This window comes from Aplidium turbinatum, chromosome 1, assembly GCF_918807975.1.
Source record: "Aplidium turbinatum chromosome 1, kaAplTurb1.1, whole genome shotgun sequence".
Classification (NCBI taxonomy): Eukaryota; Metazoa; Chordata; class Ascidiacea; order Aplousobranchia; family Polyclinidae; genus Aplidium; species Aplidium turbinatum.
In genome coordinates this window covers 20,465,847-20,484,547 of record NC_137472.1, presented here as the reverse complement: position 1 = coordinate 20,484,547, position 18,701 = coordinate 20,465,847, and the positions used below count along the sequence as shown (strand labels likewise).

Below are 18,701 nucleotides of genomic sequence, written 5' to 3'. Positions count from 1 at the left end.
GCCATCTCAATTGAAACGTTTAGTTATTTTGTTTTCAAAAATATTCAAAAAGAAGTTTGCGACTTTCATCACTAGTAGGATTTACCAAACAAAAATTAAATTAAAAGCAAAACAGAACATTCGCAGAGCAATTTATTTGAAATAAGTTTCCAAAGACCAATATTCAATTCTGATAAGCTACCCATGATAGAAATAATTTCGTTTTCTCATAGTAGATTAAAATGAATAGCAACTTTATGTAACTTTTTAAAAGACAGACCGGAATATTTGGTTTATATTTGTGATGGAAATACTGGTTTTACACAGACGCTTGTTCGCCTAGTATTGTACCCTATGGCAGCTCTGACCGCTGCACTGGCATGTAAATGATGAGATGGATAAACAAGACCGTGCAGACCGCGTTGGTTATTCAGTGGTACGGGAAATGAGAGGCTACGCCATGTTATTCAAGCTAGCATTGCTGTTGATATTTTCTGTGGATATTCTTGGCATTTCTGTGAAAAACGGTAAGAATCTGTGCAATCTATTTTTATTTTATGTAACTGACAGTTCTATCTTTAGAGCAAAATACTTGGAACACCTGATCAATCTAATCAAAAAATAAAGAGCCCAAAATGTAGATACTAAACTTATGCTCAGCAATAAATGTTTCGAAAACAAATTTGTTTTCATATTCAGTGTTATTAATGAAAGCAATGTCTTGTGCTGCTAAGTTTTGAATTAAATTGCGGCTGACGTCATAAGGGCTAATCAACAAGCTACGGTATCACGAGGAAAAATGACAGCCTACTACCTTCACTCCTAAATATAAAAGACAAGCCCTTAATGAAACAATGCATGTAACAAAAGTGAGACCTTGCAGTTCTGTTATCACAAGTTTTCAAATAAATCTAATTCAGTAGCAAGTTAATTTAAAACTTTGCAACACAAGTGACTGCTCTCGTAGCAGTAAAAAAAAAGAGGAAAACACTATCTATGACTTTTCGAAACCTTTGTTGAACATAAGTGTAATATCTATAATATACAGTATATACACATTTTGGGCTCTTTAATTTTTTTATTGAACTCTATCTTTGCTGTAGGTTAATATTGAAAAGAAGTCATGAAAAATTTGCAACAATTTGAAGACATGTGCAAAAAACGTCGATCGGGTAATAGAATACTTTAAATGCTTTATGTAGTGTTGCATTGCATGTGTGATAGGCTATGAATGAGACACGTCTACTGTTAATGCAGGAATTTATAGTATCAATTACTATTATGTACCAGGCGCAGCAGTATTCGTTCCTACATTTTCATCACGTGGACGTAAAAAGTGTCATTAATCAAGTGTCAAAAAGTGTTCATTTCTATGATTATGATTAACACAGTAAAAACGAAATTTGTTTCACTATGATGAGGTTGTGTTCAAAACAGAGACCCATTGCTTTCGTTGTTTCAACTTTGAGCTAGGACGTTAAACGTATATTTGGTTTACATGGGATATACTTGGTGTAGTTTAACTGAGAGTACGCCGTGTTTCAATTCAACATATTGTAGTTAAACCCTAAGTTGTTGCTTCTTAGCTGTAATATACCTGTACAAGCATTTATCCACCTTTGAAGACTGGTAGGAGTAATGCTTTTATTGGTTGCTGGATATCAGATCGCCCGGAATAATTTACACAATTATCAGTCTCTCCATTCATTAATAAATAAGATCATGTGATATTTGTTTGGCTAGGGCATGCAGTTTGTCCTTGAAACTTTGTACCGAGTTAAAGATTAATGCGTTATTGCAAGACAGCGTATGCGGGCCTAATCTCGTGATCAAGATGCAAAGTGACACATTTTTAGTTGGTAATGTCGATGAAAGGTGGTTGTGTTTTGATTTCCATTACACATTTCCATTCTGTGTATTTCCCAGAAAGCTACTTTTATTTAAAAAAAAATCAAACAAAATCCCTAACTGAGTAACTGCTATCACCCAGTCCCTGTGGGACATGCTTGTTCACTGAGCTATGGCACTCAATGTTACTGCTGCCAACTTAAAAAAAACTAGGGTTGGTCGAAGTAGAAGTAATCAAATGTGAAGGTGAAAGTGTTCCACTGTCCCTATAAAACCACTTGATGACTTTGCTCAACTACGCACTCTGTTGCATAAATTGTGTTAGCTGACTTCGTTATTTATTTTTTTCTCCAACCTGAGTGATAAACAGTTTCGGCTTTAGTATTTGGAGTTTCCTGTGCAAATGCAACTGCAAAAATGAAGGTAATCTCGATGACGACATCATTTAACGATAACACAAATCGATTATATCTATACAACACCGGAAAGACTTGATTCAGTGCGGCCGATTCAGAGATAACCGTATCGATGAAAACGTTCTCGAAAATTCCGTTCCGGTGCTGCTTCTATATAGCCTAAGAATAATTTTAAACCATAACTAGCCTATACTACTAATACTGTAGTATTACAAAAATCTGCTCAATGCCAAGCAAAAAAGCCAAGCAAAGCAAATCACATCGAATACTAGCACTAGGCTGTTCACCGGTATTAAAAACCTTAACTGGCGGTTTCTTCCTTATTGGGACCATCAGAAGATTCTTTTTCAAACATAGGATAATCATATAAGAAATGATTTTGAATTAAGAAACTTTTGATCATCCCAATAAGGATGAAACAAACTAAGTTATTGAGGTATTTAGAGAAAAGTAACTGTGTTTGATGTAGGGACCATTTAAGTAGGAGTAACAAATGTATATTAGCTGTTGTCATCTGAGTAATTCTAACAGCTTGATAATAGATTGGCTAAATTATTTTGAGCATTTGTACCATTTCCCAAATGACGGCCACAGACTCATACAACACATGTAGCATATAGGCAGGGCCACCATAAGTTTGCACACATAAAAGTGCGACAAAAAACAACACTTTTTGTGTAAACATCAGCACAAACGATTAACTCATTTTCCTACCATATTCGTTTTAACCAGAAACAATATTTTCCATTTTCCTTCACTCAGCTGAAGGTGTCGCAGCCAAGCTGCAGTTCGTCATAAAAGATGATGGATCTTACTCTTTTCACGCGGACGAAAAATTTGGCCTCATTAGCAAAGATGCTTTTCTGCAAGCGGAAGGAAAGATGGCAACCACCTCGGATGGGTCTTTGAAACTAACAGGTCAGTTTATTAGATTGTGTAGAAATAAAATCTGAGTTAAAAACTTGCATTGAATCGAAAAAAAAGTTTCTGTTTATATATTCCAGGATCGAAAGCGATTTCGGGTTCAGATTCCACAGGAGTGTTTAGTGGGAAACTATTTCAATACGTGACAGGGAACAGCCGAATGAACGCTGAAGTTGCTGTTTACAATGGTGGACAATTTGTCAGATTCACTCAGGTTTTTTATGCATTTTTTCGTCAGTTGATAAACTCTTTTGCCATTCCATTCTAATCGGTTTCTAATCATATTTATATACAGTGAGTTTCCCTGTGATGAGAAGTTCTAATAAAATTTGAAAGCAAGTTGAACAATTAATCATGTTAATCGCGATTCGTCAAAAATAGTGATTTGTAAGTTTATAGACTGATGAAGGAAAAAAGAACGATTAGACCCTTAAAATAAGAAATTGTATTTAGTCTAGGCTATGCATAAAATTTACTGTAAAAATTGTTGAAAACTACTTTTTAAGAAAGTGTGTTAAATTTTAAAATGCTTCCATTTGGTATTTGTGTATCTGTTTATAGATTGCGATTAAACAGCTTTTGATTTTTGACTTTACGTTGGACTTTAGTTATTTTTGAAATATTCACATTGAGCGTGAAATTGGTTAGAGCTTCCCAGACGGCGTGAAGCAATGCAACGTCTCCGATCCCGCTGGACTTTTGTCAGGATTTCCAAGCTTTAATATCGGCAACGACTCAGCTACGAAAAACCTTGGATTTTTGGCCAACTTTGGCGATATGTTCGGCTACAGTTATTCCATTGCAGAGTAAGAATTAAGTTGGCTTTTACGTTGATAACTTCTTTTTGACAGGGAAACGTATAGGCTAAGCTACATTTGTATTGATTTAATTGAGGCCAGTATATAGAAGGGATTCTCAACCTCTTTCCCGTCAAATAGCCCCAAGTTATAAAGTAATCATCCCGAATCCCCAGCGATTTGACACCTAAAAAGGTGATCATATACTGTATTCACTAGCCACTACATTCATCAGAAATGATGATGCACGCATCTCAACTTACAGCATGTCGACTGTAACGTATAAGGTTAAGCCGACGTATGCCATTCCACCACCGCACTTTTTGTGAGTTTACTGGTATAAGGTGCAATTTGCTTTGTGTTTTGTCACAGCGTGGCAACACATCCAGAGTTGATCAAAGGAGGAGAAAGTTCAGGTCCGCTCGTGTTGTTTGACAAGTCAGGAAAAGTCATGATTCTTTCTTCCTACAAAAGCTTCATGGCGCACAACATGATCTATAGTGATGATACGATTAGATTTGGAATCATGGGAGGCGTTACTGAAGTTCCAAAGCGTTATGAGGTGATGTACTTTTGTTTATTTTCTTGTAATTTTTTACGTTACTTAATATTTATATGTTTTGGCACGTCTTCACTGGTTATTTGATGAGACCAAAGCTCTTATTTGGTTTTGCCTGCAAGTGGTACCAATCTTCTATACAAACGTGAGTTAATTCCATGTGATGTTTATCTGCAACAACAATACTATTGACAACGTATCCAACATCACCCACAAAGTCTATACTACTTGGGCTACTGGGATCACTCACTACAAAATGGACTTCAAAACGAAACAAAACCGACTAAAAATCGTTTTTTTAGGCAATAAATTAAAATCACATATACTAACAAAGCAACAATCCATAGGCTACATACAATAATTAAAGAGATAAGATGAACTTTGTTGCACGAGACTATTCACTAGCCATCTAATTTACAAACATGATACATTTTTCTGGTGTAAAACCTGCAAGCTAAACTAAGATCAATAAACAACAATATAAACGACATCTTAATTTACGTCAGAAGCACATATCATGCTTATAAAATTGTTATACAATATTTTTCTGCAAACTGCAAAGTCCAAACGGACTTACATGCTACGATTGATGCCATACCAAAAAGTTCGGGACAGTTATCCGTTCTTATTATGCTTTTTCTTTCAAACTTATTATTATCGTTGACAAACAATTGTTTCATTGTTTAATATTAATATAAGTTTGATACTAACAATACTAATATAAGTTTTGATACTAACTAAGTTTGATACTTGTGTAAAATAATCTGCAAAGGAGCAACTTCTTTTCAATGTAACAAAAAATTTAAACAAACTTAGGTAATTTTTGAAATTGTGAAATGTCCATTTCAATCAACAGCCTTTTTTAATAACAGATCGACACGTTGTTGTACTATAGCGACATGGGGATAAACCGAGCCATTGAAGCATGGGGTCAGGTACTGGTCACCAGGTACAACAAGAAGCGAGCTTACATGGAAACCGATTTCAGTATAAACTATCTTGGTTACTACACCGACAATGGTGAGCATTGAGCAATGTGGAAATAATGTTTTTTTGCCAATGAGCAAGTAGCCTACATGCCTACGTTTGCCAGATATCGCTAAAATTATCTGATTAACAAACGACCATCTTTGTTTGGACAAGCGGTAACATTTCACGAAGAAATTAAAGCTTTCAAATCACTAAAAATCAAGGTATGCCAACTTTAAGTGTAAGTCATAGTTGCCATCAATTATATACCGTAGTGTACTGTAGCCTATGTAGGCCCACTCAAGATCAACAATAGATTAAGGCGAAATACTTATTAGCTAACGTTTATTTTTGAGGCGTCAGTTCAGTTTAGTTTATTTATTTTTTTCTGACTTCTCTTACATTATCATATTCTTTCAAAGTATCGTACTTCTTCTCTCAAAGAAAAGTGCATTTTTAAGGTGTATGGTTCAAGTAACTCGGATTGTGAACTTTATTTCAGGCTAATTCATGGTCAATCAAGAGCGTTGTTACTTGAATGAAACTCGTAATTGTTTTTTTACGACAGGAGCATATTATTATTATCACACCGAAGCAAACAAAACATATGAAGACACCATGTTGGATGTTGTGGCGTATGCCAAGAGCTCTTCAATCCCGTATGGATATCTACAGTATGACTCCTGGTGGTACTACAAAGGTGTTGAAAATGGGGTAAAAAACTGGACCGCTGAGCCCAGTGTGTTTCCTAACGGGATCAAGTGAGTTGACGTTCACACTCCAGGACCTTTTTAAACGTGATTGATAAACTGTCCGGTCAATAGCGAGACTAGTTCATTCTTGCGACTACCATCAGCGCAACATCCATTACCGTGACAATGTATTGCTCCACTGAACGACTCGATGATCATGAACCACGTTTTTAATCTTTTTTGTTGTTGATGTGGTTTATCAGTTTAGCCATCAATACAATTCAAAGTACAGTAGAACGCTGCAAGCTTTTTGTTTCTTTTCGGAGCTGTAGGTCATTATTGTATGTAGCCTACAGTTCTACGGTCATTGCCAATTAAAAGTGCACTTTTTAATACCGTTGGTGCTAAGAGGGTTAATGCATATTACAATGAGATGTCATGGTCCGATTCTTGTTAAGCGTGACCTTTTGACACTGAGCATGGACTCTGCCGACCCAGCGGACCGTGAGGTGTGGAGAGGAAGACTTCGCCTTCGACAGACAAACAGGCCACACACTCAACATGAGGATTGATTCATGACCTGTATAACCAAAATTGGGTGTTGATGATCCTAGAAAATTAGTAATTTGCAGCCTAGTTGTAAAAGTGTCATTGATACGTCAAGTTATTTTGACTAATGAAGGATTGTTATTGGTGATTAACCTTCATTCAACAGACTCCACATCAATTAAAAGCTGTCTTCCTCATACCTTGTTGGTTGCAAATATGATTAGATATTATAACCAAACAACTTCTTGTCCAAAGCTGTTGTCCTCGCCACAAGCCATTAATTTGTCAAGCCAACTACTTTTGAACCTGAAATGTTTTTCATCGTTTGCAGTCACACGTCTACATAAAAAAAAATGAAAAAAATAAAAACTTACCATAACTTATTCTTTTATGGTTTAGGCCTACTCTCATTTTGTTTATTTCAGCTCCATATTCGAAAGCACTGGTCTTCCCATCGTTGCTCACAATCGCTACTGGTCAGCAGACACAAGCTATGCCAAAAAAAATGGAGGGATATACGATTTCTATGTAGAGGAGAAGAAAGCAATCCCTGCTGATACGGTATTGTGAAGCGGACTTTGGCTAAGAATATTTTTATTATTATTATTTAATATTTAGAATAGCTCGGTAGGCTTACTTTTTCGAAGATGTAAAGTTGCGCTTGATGCGAAGTAACATGCAGGATCATCGTTGTCGTTCAGGCTTCCTTTGTTCGAACATTAAATATTATTGTGGTTGAGTTATTTTAAACATTATTTTAACATTATTTTTGTAGAGTTAATTGTTTTAGCTTTGACTTTGAATATTTTCACATCTATGATTCGTTTGCTGACAACGCTGTGTGGTTTGTATTTATACACGTGGTACCAAATAAGAACGGATATCGCTTCTTTGCTACGTAAACCGAACCTACTTACCTCTGCGTTTCGACGAAAGTTATAGCAAAGTATTTGAACCTGTTAATAATGTTCCAGAGGTTTTGGAGCGATCTTCTTCGTTCATCGAAGCAGTGGGGATTGATCACGTACGAGCAGGATTGGTTGGTCACAGAGTTTGTGGACATGAAGGTTTGTTTTGTTTGCAAATTTCGTTTGGGATTTGTCGACCAGTTTAACGAAGGTTCTTTTCTGAGTCCAACTAAATTTTTCAAGAACCTATGATTGTCCAATCCATCTATCAAGAACAAACAGCAAATGTTATGTCATAATACTGAATTTTTGTTGAAGAAGCGCACTTTGTATTTGACTAAAATGACTCAGGGACATCCATCACCAGATTAAAATTGGCTTACTACTTACTATATATTCTTCAAGTGAAATTTAAAAAACCCGCCCGCTATGTAGGCTACCCATCTTCACATAGGCCTAGTTACAAGGTACATTTCACCCCTATTACCACTAAAATAGACTACTTTAATTGTTAAGTAGTTTTTTGAAAAATGTATTTTTCCTGCCGAATATTGCATTACTTTCTCACTTGTTGAAGAGCACATGAACTTTGTACGCCTAACTTACTTCTAAATTCAATGATAAAAACACGCGACCCGTATGTCGCCAATTAGTTCAGTGAAATGTGATTGAGCAAGCGAAACTATTTCGCAAAAAAACAAGAAAAATTATATGTTTTTTCTCGGTTTTGAGGAGACACGTGACCAAGTGCCCAAGATTCGCTAATAATTCTTTTCTTCTCTATAGTCTATAGGTTCGGAAAGTCTACTTAGGTGAAAGCAAAGATTCGCCCCATTATCTCAGTGGTTAAGGACCTGACTTGATCAAGCGGCACGTTCGACTGTCGGGGTGTGCGCATGAGCAACGCATTTCAGGACTGCTCTCCATTCAGCAAGCACTTAATGGATGAAATAGCTCACAGACACTTCAAACAACGATCGGAAACTTCACTCAGCCAATCTCGGTAACCAGCCCTGCATCAGTGATTCAAAGCCTGTACAAGTAGGCTATGCGAAACTACCAGGAATAACCTATCAGTGGTTTTGTTAGTCCGATGATAAAGATTCAAAACTAACCAACCCACTGGCTTGTCATTCTTAGCCTCGCAATGTAGCTTATCCGCAACCTGAGTTGGTACATGTATGCTTGCTGTATTGGCAGATCATCAATCCTAGTGGTTCTAAACATGAAGCCCACTTCTCATGCCATGTTAATGACAATAAACAACTTTCAGATAACCCACACAAATATCAGCGTGGCCAACGACTGGCTGATGGAAATGGGCAAAGGAGCAGCCAACACCGACCTCACCATACAATACTGCATGGCACTGCCACGGCATATGATGCAAAGTGTGGAGATTCCTGTAGTTACTCAGGTAACAATAAATTTGCTTGGTAACAAATGTGTCTGCAAATACAGTCGACCAATAACTTGGATGTAAGTAGTCGTATGGTATTAGCAGTAGCCTACTGTGTTTAGCCCTTTGTGGGCCCCGGAGCCAAAATAATTTTGGCCCCCCTACAGGCAAGAAAATCTATGTGTGAAAACACTATACGTGTGTATTTTCAGTGCATGGGTATGGAAATATGGTTTATTTTAATAGACTTTCTGACCAAAACTGAAAAACCTCTGTCAAAGCTAAAGCGGAATAGGAAACTTTGATGATGCGCATTAAAAAACATATTACTTTTTGAGTTCAAGAATAAGCATATTTTAATCAACTGAAAAATTAGTTAGTTTTTCGTAAACGTTCATGAAAATCTTTTCATCGTTTGAACAACGATTTTGTAAAACTCACTGTTTTTCATAAAAACGGCCAAGATTGCATTAGTTGAAGCTTTGAATAGGCTACTTCTTGTAATTTGGTAGTAAATTATAAAAGCAACTGAAAGATTGCATTCTAAACGTCATAGCCTACTTCATAGAGAATCTAAATACAAACTAAATACCGTATGCCAATTAGCATCTTGGAAGCTACAATTTATAAATCCCCAGGCTCGAGTTAGCGGTGACTATCACCCTGGCAACTTCCAGTGGAGAATCGGAGTCACATCGATGTTTGCGCATGCGCTTTACGTAGCTCCATATAAGGACACGTTTTGGACGACCTCAGACCAACCTAGCAGTCCTTACGGCAAACTGGCCACTGAACCCAACACAGCATTGCAAGCCGCTATTTCCACGCTGTCCACTGGCCCGGTTGGACCAAGCGACGGACTGGGTGAGGGCGAAGTGCTTGTTTGATAAAATAAAGAAAACTATATTAATCATTGATTACCTGTTTGAAGTGCAATGTGAACAACTGTAATTTGAAAACTCTGTAGCGTATTGTTGTAAAGGTGAACAGCAGATTCGTCACTTTCAAGCAACATTTAGTCAAATACGTGGTATGATATACCGTATGTCAGCATAAGAAAGGGTCAAAAATAGTAGTTTCTTAAAACATAAAGCTATATTCTGCACTTTTGTTTTACAGTAGAATTCGCCTATAACGGCTTCGTTTATAACGTCAATTCGCCTATTACGTCACATTTCGCTCGGTCCCGGCAGAACTCCTATCTTTTACATACATTGTAGTTCGGCTACAACAGCATCGCCTATAACGTCAATTCGCATGTAACAGCACCCTTTATTGGTCCCCAGACGTCTTTTGTTCGTTTATAACGTCACTTTAAACCATCACCTTCACCACGAACGGTCAGTCTTTTAATCCAGTTAGCGCTGCCGCTTGCACAATGTCTTCCCTTTATTTCGCTACGTCGTTCTCAGCAGGGACTTTAACTGAATTAACTTTTTTCCGGCGTGAAAAACTATCACGTGTAAAAAGCAGCTTTACAGCTGTGTCAAATCCGTGTCAAAACCGAAACAGCTCAAGATCAATGCCTTTTTTGCTAATAAACAATGAACTTTTCTACTACTGTATGTAACGAGCTGTATTGCGCAAATTTCCTGTACCTTTCGCTGTAGGTTATTTTTTTTAAACAATTTCTTTGTTTACTGTATTTTCTGCGTGCCTTTTGTCAGTTTGATGGTACACAGTAACCCTGATTGTATTATACACCTCTTTCTTTAATCAAAAGACAGTTGTGGAATAGTTTGCGGTAGTTCGTCTATAACGTCAATTCGGCTATAACGTCAGTTTTTGCAAATCCCCTAGAGGTGCCGTTATAGGCGAATTCTACTGTATTTTTAAACGACAATCTGTATTCTGAAATTAAATTTTTAAAATGCTGCAAAATGGAACAGTTTATTTGAAAGTAGGCTAATTTTTTGTGTTGTTTATCGTGCTGTGGAATACGTGGTAGGCTACAATCTTTACCAGTTTTGTTTGCTTTGGTGGCTGTATCAGTCAGGGTATGGGATGGAATGGAATAAAAAACTTTTTTTTTTCTTCCATCCTGAGATTTTCTTCCACCCCATTTTCATTCCATCATACAAATCTTCCATTCTACCTTCCACTCCATCTGAAAATTTGCTACCATCTTCCAACTGCTAATTTTGTGATTTCTGCATAGTAGTAACTTAGCTATATGCCACAAGTTAGCCTACCGACTATAAGGATTACGTAGCCTACCGTGTGGTGTTAGAAGAACTAGAAGGCCTACTGTAGGCTATACAGATATTTGTGGTCTTCAAAGTGGTCTTATGTCGATGCAAGTTCAGCACTTGTTGTACAGGTAGCACACCGAGATGGAATGCGTTGGAGTCACTGTTGTTCGTGATTCATCATTTCATGTGAAACATCAGGGGTAGCTCTACTATTAGATAACTGTTTGTTTTTTTGGATGTCTCCAAGTGTATCGTCAATGTGTTTTGTGGGTTGGTGGAGCGTAGGAGCTGCTGCGTTTATGTGTTCTGTTTTCACGGTGATTTCTGTCCAGTGTGTGTTTAAAGTTTGTAGCAGGGCAAGCTTACTCTCTCTTCTATCGCTTAAGATTTATTTGGATTTGTTGGAGCACCTTGTCTAAGATAATGTTTTTTTGGATGCCTCTACTGTAAAAGGTGTAGCTTCGATATCGATAAAAGTTAGGCTATAATGGGGTTGATATAGCTCTTATTATTTTTGTTTTGGTTTTTTTTCAAATGTACCGTACAAGTATGTGAAGCTATACTGAAATATACTTGATTGATTGATTTAATTATTATGATCACAGTTAGTGCTTTGATTTTCAAAGAGCTCTGCATACTGCCACATAATGTTATTGTTTCTCAAACTATTTTATTGTGTCTTAATACCTCGTCAGAATTGGGATGGAATGATGGAAGACTGTCTTCCATCGCATCATCTAAATCTTTCATTCCTTTCTGTCTTCCATCTCAAAATCTGCCTTCCATCCCATCCAATTCCCTGGTGCCAGTTACTCTGCTAGAAATATATATAGCTATGGCTTACATCTGTGTATAGTCTAGCTACTTCCAACCCGTTGTTGATGCATGCGCAGGCCTCACTGATGTAGATTTGCTCATGAAGTGTTGTCGATCTGATGGTTTCATCATCAAACCGTCTCGACCAATCACATCAACCGACGCAACTCTGATGGAACATGCATTTCCAAACTCAACCCAAGGTATGGCCAATGAAAGCATTGTACAATGCTTTGTCTAGGTTCATCATTAGACGTAGGCCTGTGTAAATACTTTTTCATAATCTCTGCACGTGATGACTGATCTAGCAACAGAAATAGAGCATCGTCGATTTCGGTCTTCTGGTATGCTTTCAGGAAATGACCACAAACCAGTCTGTCTGCGAGATGGTTTATTAGCCAGTGATTTTCAACCGGTGTTCCGCAGAACACTATGGTGTTCCGTGAAACATCGCCAGGTGTTCCGCAAGAAGTTTATTAATTTGACTAGTGTTCCATGGAACACCGTCGAAAATCACTGAAAATCACATAACTTTACTGCTGGACATGGAAGTCAGATGGCTGTCGTGAGAAACAGTTTTAGCTCGTGTTTATGAATTGAAAAAAGAGCTAAAGACAATTTTAACTAATGAAGGCTTTGATTAGACAAAGCTGCTGGCATGTGATAATTAGTGTGAAAAATTAGCATAGCATACATGGGTGACATATGCAAACATTTAAAGTGAACTGAATACACGGATGCAAGGCAGCAATGAAAACCTTGTCCCTTAAGCACAGACAAAGTGAATGGATTTTGTATAAAGGTGCAGCTTTGGCAACAACGTGTGAAAAATACAGTCCTTGATACGTTCTCACCCAAAAATATCAAGGAAATGTAAACACTGCTGCTCCATACGAGATCACAGAAAAACATTTTAAAACTTTTGAGGAGAAATTAACGTTTTATTTCCCCTCTGTTGCCACCCAACACTTTGGCTGGATCAAGAAGCCTTGTAGCTCAGCATCAGGGTCTACTAAAGTTATGACTGTACCGGAACAAGAAGAATTTATTCAACTTAAACAATATCGTATTAGATTAAGATTCGATCTTTAAGATTAAGATTCTCCGATCATCTTTCGAATGTTTTGGTTGATGACTTCCAAGGAGCTTCCTATTGTGGCAAACAATGCTATTTCGATTTTGCTTCCATTTTCAACAAATTGTGTTTGTGGATGAGTTTTACAAGCATGACTGCTATAAAATTTGAAAAAACAAAAACGATTGCGAACTGTTGAGGAAGAGCTTTGCGTTTGTCTTTTTTGCAATTCCTGCACGAAAATCAACTTTATGCTTATCCATGGACTTCTAAATAGTAGTATCTGGACTGGAAACGCAGTGACCAACATGTGGCCAAACAGTTGGTACAACAGTTGGCCAACAGTGGGCCAACAGGGTTAGTTACTTGGCTGTTGGCCCACTGTTGGTCCACTGTTGTACCAACTGTTTGGCCACATGTTGGTCACTGCGTTTCCAGTCCAGATACTACTATTTAGAAGTCCATGGCTTATCCGAACAGGTCCAGATATCAGCAATTTGGTAAAATAATAAACAAATCAATCAGGTTTGGAAAATTGTATAATTTATCGGTTAAACTTTCGCCACAGTAAAGGCGGCTTCTTCAGTGTGTGGAACAACACAAATAAATGAAAACATGATTAACCGGTGAAATCACCTAAAAGTGCAAATCGATTAAAGTAAGAACTTCTCGACATTTGCACAGCTTTTAGAGATTCTTGCAAAAGATATCATTACTGCTTAAAAATAAGTTTTCTTTAAATACTGTGGAAAAGTATTTGTTGTAAAATAGAAAATAAGAAAAAACTGGGGGATAAATCTGACTGAAACAATATTTGCAAACAAACTGACAACATTTTCTTGTTTGCGCAGGTGCCGCCAACCTTGATGCGGAGGTATATACCACGTACTCGGATGTTAGACTTTATGGTAGCAGTGGTGAGGAAGCAATAAGGTTCGGTATCCTTCTAGCAGCAGGACTCACTACTTCTGATTACAAAATTGGTACTGACGCCATGTATCTAAACGATATCAACGTAAGTTATTCTTAGTTATGCGCAATAGTAAAGTTTGCATTGCTAAATGTATTTTGCGCCTGTTTTTATTTGTGGTAAAACTACTGTAAGTTTGATCTGATTTCGGTAGTAGCTTTGCAAAACATTTTATTGATCACTGACGATGCTCTCTGATGTGCTGTGTAGAGAGAGACTGTATCGTTAGAATATACAATTCTCTTGGGAAGATTTCATGATGGAAAAAAATGGAATCATTTGATTTGTTTCTCAAGATAGGAGGTTTTCACAAGTGAATTGCTATCGATCATGCACTAAAATAATTTGCCTTATTTTGCTACAGGTGTGTTTAAAAACATTTGTAAGTTGCATTCGTTGATTCATACAAAATGCTACATTTGGTCTCCTTGATATGTCAATTTCCAGTTATTTACGAGCGTCTAATTATTTGAAGTGTTGGATATTTTACGGTTTCTTTAAAAATATCATTATCTTAGATGTACTGCAGTCTGCAGCAATAATAATTTTGATAAGCGTAATCGTTCAAACTTACTAAACCAAAATTCACCGTTTAACTATTCAGCCATCCAGCACTAAGTACATGGTGTATCAAGGTCATCCAGGTGTGGACTCAACCTTGTACAACATTACCTCCAATGGTCAGTTTGCAGTGAAACCTTGTGGACTAAAAGACTTCCAGTTATGGCACATTTCTCCCGCAATTAAAGTCAAGTGAGGGACATGTTCTATTTATATATGAAGTTCTGTCCACATGAATTTGATCAACAAGTTTTTTTCGTTGCTATCAACTACTGTACTTTTAAATTCAAGGAAGTTGATTCAAGTTTTCAATAGCTTCTAACTTTCATTGGCGCACTTCAAATATTTGTGCTGTATAAGCAATAAGGCCTACTTGTTACCCTGTATGATGTCTTTACCACTGCACGGTAGTCTAAGTGGTTTCAAATTTTAAGCATTTTTTTTAATGTAATAACTCCACAGATTATTGTGGTTTTGAAGCTGTCGCTAAAACTTTTCTTTGTCCATTGTTTCACATCAGAAACTTTTTGTGCAAAAGAAGTGCTGTAGAAATTTGTTGCTTTGTCATGTTTGAAACAAATATCAAAATTGCAAATTTTAGTCAGTATACCCTAAATGTCAGCCCTAACTAACCAGGCTGTTTGCAAGGCTCTATGAACAATGAACATTTTTGTTTTAACAGTAAACTTACCATGTAGGCAACCACATGTCTTGCCGCGACTACATCTACCTGAAAAAATGTTGGCATGTATTCTGTCACTTTCCGCTGTCACGAGAAGAAATATAAACAAAACTAAGCTAAACTAAACGATTTTCAAACCTAAAACATTGCTCGATATAGCCAGGCGACTCGGTTATTCTCACCCTTTTTTGACCATTGAAAATCTTGTGAATATTTGAATCATGTGTTTCACACAATGCCTACTTTTGTTTGAACTGTCCAGAAAACAACTTTTGTCGCTAGTAATTTTGTTCCTAAGTTGACTTTTAAAAACAAGTTTTCTCGAAACTTCTGTGTTTTAACGCTGACTGAAACCGAGCCCAATCGAACCACAGCAAAACAGCAGTTGTATTGAAATCTCCACATGACAAGAACAACCACTTCTATTTTCTGGAAAAGATTTAAAGCGCAATAGTGAAAACAAGAAACAACATTTAAAAAAAAGATTGCTAACATATTTTTATTGTTCATCGTTTTGTATCAAGCCGGCATCGGAGTTGACCTTTTTATCAACAACTCCGATTCCAGACACGCCAAACCCCCGGCTTCACGACTCCGAATTCACAGCCCCGTTTGAATATGCATAACGTAGATATAAAGTTTTCGCTATTTTTCATATAGCCAGATATAGGCTGCATTTGTGCTTTCTGTAAGTGGTTTGTTTGAGACTTTTTGGTTTACATCGACACGTTTAATTGAGTGATAAATGTTAATTTTGACGTCGTCAAATTAAATGATTCCGGTTCTCTGAACTCAGTATACAGGGCGATTTAAAAAGAATGCCCCAATTTTAGCTGGTTATATCTTTCCAAACATGGACGAAACATATATCAAATAAAACAGGAGAAAAAAGCATTTTTAAAGATTGATGGTCGTGATGTCATCAGCGTGTCTATCTGACAATTGGTGTTTATTTCCTATAAGCGGCAAAGTTAACCGTTACAATTCCTGAATACAGTGCAGTTTACTGAAAGTTTAGTTATGTCGCTTCTACCTTTTTTGATTTCTGCTACGTTAGGCAGAGATGCCCTGACACTTCTGAAGGAATGGCGCGTTTTTGAGTCATGAAATGCTTCTTGGTATCCGACATGGGTGTGAGTGGCGAAATAATTTGTTTGCCTTGTGAGATCGGTCCCGCACAATTTTTAGTTTATTTTTTTAAATTTAAGGGAATTGTTGCGGAGACATGATATTGAACCACCAAGTCGTGCGTTGTGACGAATTGGTTGAGAACCATATTGAGAATCGCTCATGAACAGTGTCAATATTTTTTTCTAAGAACCTAACTGAAAACGTTCAGCAGATTGTTTGTTTGAGCAAAACTTTCAATGCATTTCCCGACATTTAGCTCCTCCATGGAGGTGGTGATCCTAGGAGAGCGGAGCAAATGGGTTCCCGTGTCCTCTCGACGGATTCGAGGAGTCGAAGTTAAAAATGGAAACCTTCTTATTGATGTCATTGGAAAGCCATCTGAGGTAATATGTAAATGTGGTCCCTTACGCAGTTACTGAGCTTCAGGAGGTTCTCATCACCAACGAGAATAGGTGGTCGGTTCCTTTCTCTATGCGCTTTTCCTTTAGCAATTGTTATCACATCTATGGCGCTGTTTGTCATCACTCAACTTAAACTGGGTATGGAACTTGGTTTGCACTACTGGAAAGCCAGCGTCTTATTTGTTGCGCCATCCACCTATACCACTGATATAAGTGCGTCACTCATCTATATTGCTTTTTTTTGTATCCAGGCTTACGCCTGCTGATTGAAGATTTAAATCAAGTAAACGGAAAGATAAGGAAACCAATCTTCATGTCCACTTTCAGGAGTGCCTTTAAGTATCTTGCCAAAAACACAGCAGTATGTTTTTCAACGGCGTCGATTCCTTGCCTTTTCTATCGTCAAACGAGGACTCTCACTACTCGGCTATGCAACTGCATATTGCTATGATCAGACGAGATGGTGCGCGTGATATGTTGTAGTTAACTATGCAATACCCAGCCAACAAAAATCTTCAATCGCCCGCCTCACCTTGGACGCCGGACTTAGTGAACGAAAACAACTTCAAGATCAAGCAGCGCTGGCTCGGGTTGTGTGCTTGAGCTACGCATTTTCAGGAGTTCTTAGCGACACCTAGTGGACAAGATAATACACAATTTTTACAACAATCAAAAACTTCACTCTATCAATCTCAGTAACCGGGCGGTGGTCAGTGGTTCAAAGCCTCTACACCACAAGTAACCTATGCAAAACTGTCTAGATTAAGTTTATTCTGTTCAAGAATAACGATTCCCACAATCACATAATGTACATCTTTGTCGTTTGGTTTGGTAAGAATTCAACTGACTGGTAAAATCAGCCGTCGGGAGCTCTGTGGCATGAATTAGTGGTGCGATACTGATGAGCTCAGCCTCATGGGCGAAACACGTGTCGTATTCCCAGCGGTTCTCAACCGGGGGTTCGCGAAGCGTTTTCAGGGGGTTTGTGATAGTTTCTAAATTTGCAGCATGATTTACACAATACAAACATTAAAAATTGTTTGTGCTTTATTTGTGTATTACAGTGATTGTCAAACTGTGCGTCCCGACGCCCTGGTGCGTCTTTTAAAATTTCAAAGGGCGTTTATTATCTGTGATTTACTCCATTCACTAGGTGCCGCTGAATGGAGAGTTGTCCTTGAAACAGCCTACGTTGCTCGAGCGCCCACCCTGTTTATTGATTGACAAAATCGGTCGCTTAATGGAACTGCAGTAGCCTATATAGGGGCGATCAACTCTCCACATGGGCTACAATGAACTGCTTTTCTACAAATAATATTGCGAACTAGACTACTTATATTATTCTGTTGTTATTTCTAGCTGGTGAAGATGGATTTTGTTGTGAACGGACAGTTGCACTCCACATCGTGTTTGGTTCTAGCAGATGGTGCCGTGCGAATGTCCGCCAATTCAGGACATTGTCTTCCCTCGTAATCGGGTTGCTATAACGCAATCACATAAATCTATTCATGCATTTCAATGCCGAGATAAGTTTTATTGCAAAAATGAAACTTTGAATGAACAACAAATATCAATACATTTTTATTTGCCTTTGTGTTAAACGCAATCTAATTGTTGTGACAGTATGACGATTTCATTTCGCTTTCAGCTTGTAGCGAGTGTGAATCCAAGCATGCAGTATTTGTAATGTGTAGCATAGCTGTGCCAAAATCCCTGTATTTAATAAATTATTTTAGTCTCACGCACGCTTTAACGTTCGCGTTTTCTGCTTATACGTTTTTTCTGACCACTGCTATACGTTATGACAAGTAATAATTTTTACTTTGATGTTCA

General features: G+C 37.6%; 1 protein-coding gene across 1 annotated transcript; it reads left to right on the top strand.

Annotated features, from left to right (window-relative positions):
• The first annotated feature begins 403 nt into the window (after positions 1-403).
• LOC145769361 (uncharacterized) lies at positions 404-18,475 on the top strand. The gene is made up of 16 exons (XM_082580979.1): positions 404-506; positions 3,006-3,161; positions 3,248-3,381; positions 3,816-3,973; positions 4,337-4,526; positions 5,396-5,543; positions 6,061-6,253; positions 7,159-7,294; positions 7,708-7,800; positions 8,915-9,058; positions 9,679-9,904; positions 12,126-12,251; positions 13,975-14,138; positions 14,698-14,846; positions 16,724-16,850; positions 18,228-18,475. The coding sequence occupies exons 1-16, from the start codon at positions 425-427 to the stop codon at positions 18,339-18,341; spliced, it is 2,340 nt and encodes a 779-aa protein (XP_082437105.1). The 5' UTR covers positions 404-424; the 3' UTR covers positions 18,342-18,475.
• Positions 18,476-18,701: the final 226 nt, after the last annotated feature.

Coding starts and splice junctions, on each gene's coding strand:
- LOC145769361 (XM_082580979.1), top strand. CDS start 425: ATGAGAGGCTACGCCATGTTATTCAAGCTAGCATTGCTGTTGATATTT. Junction 7,295..7,707: donor AAGCAATCCCTGCTGATACG/GTATTGTGAAGC, acceptor ATAATGTTCCAG/AGGTTTTGGAGCGATCTTCT. Junction 14,139..14,697: donor TGTATCTAAACGATATCAAC/GTAAGTTATTCT, acceptor TTAACTATTCAG/CCATCCAGCACTAAGTACAT.